The sequence below is a fragment of the Carlito syrichta genome, unplaced genomic scaffold (genome assembly GCF_000164805.1).
Source record: "Carlito syrichta isolate Samal-C Ts95f unplaced genomic scaffold, Tarsius_syrichta-2.0.1 Scaffold307669, whole genome shotgun sequence".
Taxonomy (NCBI): domain Eukaryota; kingdom Metazoa; phylum Chordata; class Mammalia; order Primates; family Tarsiidae; genus Carlito; species Carlito syrichta.
This window is the reverse complement of record NW_007251765.1, coordinates 824559-831394: the sequence shown is the minus strand read 5'-3', so window position 1 is coordinate 831394 and position 6836 is coordinate 824559. Positions and strand designations below refer to the sequence as shown.

At 44.0% G+C, this 6836-nt stretch overlaps 1 protein-coding gene across 4 annotated transcripts in view; it reads right to left on the bottom strand.

The window, feature by feature from the left end:
- Nucleotides 1-6836, bottom strand: part of TM2D1 (TM2 domain containing 1) — a 51076-nt gene that overhangs the window by 43924 nt on the left and 316 nt on the right. For 3 of the 4 annotated variants that reach the window (XM_021715779.1, XM_008064533.2, XM_021715781.1), the window contains exon 2: nt 4599-4672. The exons of the other annotated variant lie outside the window; for it this stretch is intronic. In XM_021715779.1, the coding sequence (XP_021571454.1) occupies nt 4599-4672 (74 nt within the window). The remainder of the gene's footprint in view (nt 1-4598; nt 4673-6836) is intronic. 4 annotated transcript variants of the gene reach the window in all.

Genomic DNA, 6836 nt, shown 5'->3' with positions numbered 1-6836 from the left:
GGGTCTCGAACCCGCGGGCTCAGGCAATCCACTCACCTCAGCCTCCCAAAGGCGCGGGATTACAGGCTGAGCCACGGAGCCCGGCTTGAACTCATCAATTTTGATGTCTTTTAGTGCTTCTGCCATTTTTTCTTTCACTTCTTCCACGTTGGCAAAACATTTCCCTTTGAGGACTTCTTTCACAGGGGAAACAAAAAAGTTGCTGAGGGCAAGATCAGGTGAATAGGAAGAGTGGGACAGGGGGTCATGCTATTTTGGGTCAAAAACTGCTGAACACTCAGTGCAGAGTGGCCATCACATATCACCCATCATGAAATGGGCAAAGACTTGGAAAAACCTCCAAAAAAATTTTCTCTGAGGCCAAATGCAGCCTCTCACAATGCTAGCTGGTACACTGATACCAACAGATTCCTAGAACACTTATCCAGTAGGGGAAGCCTGTATGAAGAACCCACCCTCTACAAAATGGACAGGTTTTTTGGGGGGGGGGTTACCACCTGGTATAGTAGAATATCCCTTTCTTAAGAAAAATGCAAGCCAGTGTGGTAGCTTAGGCCTGTAAACCCAGCACTTTGGCAGGCTGAGGTGAGACGATTGCCTGAGTTTAGGTGGTTGAGACCATCCTGGGCAACCTGGCGAGACCTCATCTCTACAATAAATCAAAAAAATTAGCCAGGTGTGGTGGCGCATGCCTGTGGTTCCAGCCTCTAGGAAGGTAGAGACGTAAGGATCACCTGAGCTGTGCAGGTCAAGGCTGTGATGGCCGTGAGCATGCCACTGCACTCCAGGCTGGGCGACAGAGTGAGACTCCAGCTCAAAAAAAAAAAAAATGCAGGCTGGTACAGCGGCTCATGCCTATCATACCAGCACTTTGGGAGGCAGAGGTAAGAGGATTGTCTTAACCCATGGGTTCGAGACCAGCCTGGGTAACTAGGCGAGGCTTCATCTCTACAGTAAATAAAAAAATTAGCTGCGCATAATGGCACACGACTATAGTTGCAGCTACTTGGAAGCCTGAAGTGGAAGTATCACCTGAACCCAGCAGGTTGAAGCTGCAGTGGCCGTGAGTGTGCCACTGCACTCCAGCCTGGGTGACAGAGTGAGACTCCAACTCAAAAAAAAAAAAAAAAAAAAAAAAAAAGGGAGGCTGAGGTGAATGGATTGCCTGAGCCCGTGGGTTCGAGACCCACTTGGGCAACTTGGCAAAACATCATCTCTACAATAAATCAAAAATTAGCCAGGCGTGGTAGCCGCTTGCCTGTAGTTCCAGCTACTTGGAAGGCTGAGGTGGAAGAATCGCCTGAGTCCAGCAGGTCAAGGCTGTGGTGGCCAGAAGCGGCCACTGCACTCCAGTCTGGACAACAGAGTGAGACTCTGACTCAAAAAAAAAAAAAGAGAAAGAAAATTGTCTTAATTCAATAATTTTTTTTTTTTGAGTCAGTCTCCTCACTCTGTCACCCAGGCTGAAGTGCAGCAACACACTCATGGCCACCACAGCCTCGCCTGCTGGGCTCAGGAGATCCTTCCGCCTGAGCCTTTCAAGTAGATGGAACTACAGACACACGCCACCACACCCAGCTAATTTTTTGATTTATTGTACATGAGGCCTCGCCAAGTTGCCCAGACTGGTCTTGAACCCTTGGGTTCAGGCAATCCTTTCACTTTGGCCTCCCAAAGTGCTGGGATTATAGGCATGAGCCACCGCGCCTGGCCTGTTACAAGTTTCAAAAGGGCAATTAGGAAAGAACACCTTCTAGGGACCGATACAGCCTCAGATGTGTTGGGCTGGGATGGTAGACTCTATTCCGGCTCTGGGTGAACAGCTGTGTGTCGTGCAAAAACTGCACATCTAAATGCAGAAGTTCTGTGATTTACATTTGTCCCACATATTTTGTTTTCTTTTTAAAATCATAATAATGATTTAGTCATTTATTTATTAATCTACAACACTTTACATTAGTTTCTAAATTCAGTTAGGCAAATGGACTTATATTTACATACTCTATTCTCCCAGTTGAATACACCCTAACAACCTGATCATTTGCTTGATTTTTTTTTTTTTGGAACTTTCACTTGATGCCAAAATGATTTAGTGCATGATTATAAGCTACTGATCAATAATCCCTTAAGTAGATTCAAACTTATTTTGTCCAAAAGAGACACTTAACCAGAAGGCAGAGCTCTTTTGGGACAGAAACTGTTCTTTTTAGCTTTATAATTTCCTTTGAAATCCCCATACATGCAAAGAACACTGTAGGCTAGAAAATGGTTTTTTTGAGATAGCTGGCTGTCCACTTGTAGTCTGACGTTAGGTACCTGAGTCACAATGGTAGTCACAAATTTCTAACACATATCACACAAATGATTAAAACAATTCTATTTGAGAACTAACTCTATGTGTGTTAACTCTGTTCTCTGTGTTCCAAAAGCTATGGTATAAAAGACTTTGAAGTGTAAAACAGTCAAATCAGAGCATAGTTATAAATTAACTAAAAAGGATTCGTTACAAAGTTCCCTTAAGTAAAATATACTTAAAGAAATAAATACAAATTAAGCAATATCTATGAATACTATTAATACTATGTAAGTTACGCTACTTTCTCTTTTCTTTTTTTCCTTTTTTTCTTTTTTTGAGAAAGGGTCTCGCTCAGTTGCCTGGGCAAGAGTGCAGTGGCTCAATCATAGCTCAATGCAACCACAAACTCCCAGTCTCAAGCAATCTTCCTGTCTAAGCCTCCCAAGTAGCTGGAACTAGAGGCATGTACCACCACACCTAGGGAATTCAAAAAAATTTTTTCTTAGAAACAAAGTCTCAGCCGGGCTCAGTGGCTCAGCCTGTGATCCCATGCCTTTGGGAGGCTGAGGTGAGTGGATTGCCTGAGCCCGCAGGTTCGAGATCTACCTGGGCAACTTGGCGAGACCTCATCTCTACAATAAATCAAAAATCAGCTGGGCGTGGTAGTGCGTGCCTGTAATTCCAGCTACTCGGAAGGCTGAGGTGGAAGGATCGCCGGAGCCCAGCAGGTCGAGGCTGCGGTGGCTGGGAGCAGCCACTGCACTTCAGTCTGGGAGACAGAGCGAGACTCCCAACTCAAAAAAAAAAAAAAAAAGAAAAAAATGCTAAACAGTTCCAACATATACCTATCAGCCTCCCCCCAGCAATGTATTCCTCTTTAGAAGATTTAAAAAGTTTAAATTTTTACCTGGGATTCCACAGAGTAATAGAAGCTCCCCCAAATTATGACGCCAAGGAGGTTATCCATTATCAAAACAACTCTCTAAGAAAATACTGATGCATATCTACCATACTGTTTTCATACTTGGGATATACCTAAATATATTTTACAAGTACATAACGTGGGTAATATACAACTCCTTACTGTACCGTATTGGATTCAGTTTCATTTCAAGTTCTTTTCCAGTAATTAAAAAACCTAACAAAAGAAACATTTTTATATAACATTGTTTGGGAAATGGAAGGCATCAAGAAAGCTGTATAAACTGACTCCAAATGTTTAAAAAATTAAATCGGGCTTGGTGGCTCAGCCTGTAATCCCACGCCTTTGGGAGGCTGAGGTGAGTGGATTGCCTAAGCCCGTGGGTTCGAGACCCGCCTGGGCAGCGAGACCTCATCTCTACAATAAATCAAAAAACCAGCCACGTGTGGTAGCACATGCCTGTAATTCCGGCTACTCAGAAGGCTGAGGTGGAAGGATCGCCGGAGCCCAGCAGGTGGAGGCTGCAGTACTCCAGTCTAGGCGACAAGAGTGAGACTCCAATTCAAAAAAAAAAAAGAAAGAAAACATAAAACTTCCCACTTTCCATAATTAAGAGAGTAAGATTCATTTTTAAATTAAACATCAACAGGTGGTGGCTGAAGCCTGTAATCCCAGCACTTTGGGAGGCGGAAGTGAGAGGACTGCCTGAGTCCAGGGGTTCGAGACCAGCCTGAGCAACTTGGAGACCTTATCTCTACAATAAATTTTTTAAAAAGTAGCTGGGAATGGTGGCGCGTGCCTGAGGTTCCAGCTACTTGGAAGGCTGAGGCAGAAGGATCTCTTAAGCCCAGTGGGTTGCTGCTGTGGTGGCCTGAGCAACAGTGAGAATATGACTCAACAAAAAAAAAAAATTTGGTTGGGCCTGGTGGCTCACGCCTATAATCCCAGCACTTTGGGAGGCCAAGGTGAGGGGACTGCCTGAGCCCACGGATTCGAGAGGCGCCTGGACAACTTGGCAAGACCTCATCTCTACAATAAATCAAAAAAATTAGCCAGGGATGGTGAAGCACACCTGTAGTCCCAGCTACTTGGAAGACTGAGGCGGAAAGATCACCTGAGCCCAGCAGGTGGAGGCTGTAGTGGCCATGAGCGTGCCACTGCACTTCAGCCTGAGTGACAGAATGAGATTCTAACTCAAAAAAAAAAAATTAAATATTGACAATTCCTAGCCAGTTCTCCAATTTTAAGTTGTTCTGGAAACTGAATAATAATGTCACAGCTTAAGAAAAAAAACACACTTATATCTTTAGTGATCATACATTGATTTATGAGACAATGTTTTAAAAATTATTTTTAAAGACATGTTTCTGGAAGGCTTACCATGAGCTGTGTAGTTTGTACAGTTAACTGGTTCTTGTGTAGCATCATTTATTTCAGGGTCTTTACAGATATATGTTTTAAAAAGTTAAGGACATATGGACAACATTTCAACACAAAACATTATATCTTTTAATATCTCATATTATATATTCATGTTGATATTCACATGTAAATAGAAGCTGCTAGCTTGTCAAGAAGCATAGATACAAATATATTTTTAATGTTGCCAAATAATACCTGAGGTGGAAGAATCAGCTGAGCCCAGGAGTTCGAGACCAGCCTGGGCAACATAGACAGTCCTCATCTCAATGATGATAATAATAATAATAATAGTAGTAGTAGTAGTAGTAGTACCTGAACATTAACTTATTACAGGAAAAGCACATTAACTTAATAAATATTAAAAGTTCTGGGAGAGGATGCCATATCCTTAAAGAACATCAGTCAGGGTATAAGCATACAGCAAGAATTAAAATAGAAATCTATACCAAATTATTGTTAAGAGAGTTTCATGTTAAAAACAAATCAGTTTCCAAAGGTTTGGAATGAACTAATTTATAGGGCCCCAGTATTACCAGACATACAATTCATGTAACACAAATAATCCTGTGAGATAGAATCTATTACTCCCATATCACAGAAGCAAAAACTGAGGCTCAAGGTTTGAGTGGCTTATCCAAAGTCATATAAATGATATGTAATAAAATCAGATTTCCTGATTCTAAACTTAGAACACTTTCCATCAGATTGCAGGAAAGAGAGGTTGTTTCCTGTGTGGTCACCCAAATAGGACTTTAAGTTTTTTTTTTTTTGAGTTGGAGTCTCACTCTGTCACCCAGACTGGAGGGCAGTGTCCGCTCCGGGCCACCGCAGCCTCGACCTGCTGGGCTCTGGCGATCCTTCCGCCTCAGCCTTCCAAGTAGCTGGAACTACAGGCGCGCTACCACGCCCAGCTCATTTTTTGATTTATTGTAGAGATGAGTTCTCGCCAAGTTGCCCAGGCAGGTCTCAAACCCGCCAGCTCAGGCAATCCACTCACCTGGCCTCCCAAAGCGCGGGATTACAGGCTGAGCCACGGAGCCCGGCAGGACTTTTAAATTTTTAAAAATAGGTATAATAATCCTCCCCTAACAGATGTTCAAAATGCTGGGGGCTGAAGGGATGTCCGTCTCCTAATACTTTACTGTGACACTAAAATAGGGGTAGGTATGGTTTTCTGAAGACATCTCTGGAGAAAGCCCGAATGACTCATTTAAGGTTTCAGGAATAACAGAAATTTGCAGTCGTCAAAATCTCACAGTCCTATATGCTCAAACACTTCTCACCAGGGTTCAAGCCCACATACTGCTCAATTGGACCCAACTTACTAGGCCTGTGATTCTCAAACTCCAAGCATATTGATACTCAGTAAGTCAGAGCTGTTCTGTGAAAATCTAATAATGGCTATCTCTGCCCAGCTCAAATAGGAATACTACAAAATTTTCTTAATTTAAAAATTTTCTTTCACAGAGTCTTTCTAATATTTCCGGCTTCTGTTGTTAGTTTTTCGGTCTTACAATTAGTAAGACAAATTTATATCAAATTTGGCACAAAAGTAGCTATTTTCACTTGGCCGTAACTCCCATTTCATCCTACTCCTCTACTTACTTAAGCAAAGCTGTGTCATACCTAGGAGAACCATTCGGCCTGTTTCCTCATCTGTAAACAAATAGCTCGCACGTATAAGCCTCTACCATGCCAGGCACCAATCTAAGTTTTTCACTTGCATTGATGTAAACATGACGGCAGATCTCGGAGTCGGTGCCACTGTCATCCACGTTCTACTTATGAGAAAACGGCTCGGATCCCAGGCCTAAGGCCAGAGTGGAGTAGGAACTGCCTCCCTGACATTCTAGCAGCTCGGAGTTGGAGGATAACACGAGTTAGAATAGTTAACGGCAAACGGGCCACACACATTGGCGAGATCGTTATTAATTACTCGTCTCCCCCCCGGGTGGGCAAACAATTCCAGGGCGGAGCCCGTCGATCTCGGCACCACGGGGCCTAGAACCAGGCCTGGCGTCCCTCAGGATCGTCGTTTGTCGAGCGAGTCAGCACGCTCGAGAAAAAGGGGTGGGTCCGAGGAGGGCGCGCCAAGGCCCGGCCCACTCCTCAGGGGGCCTCCGCACCGCCCACCCCCACGCCTCTCCTGGCCTCTGGAAGGCCCAGTCGCTCGAGGCCACGGGTCGGGGCCCCGCG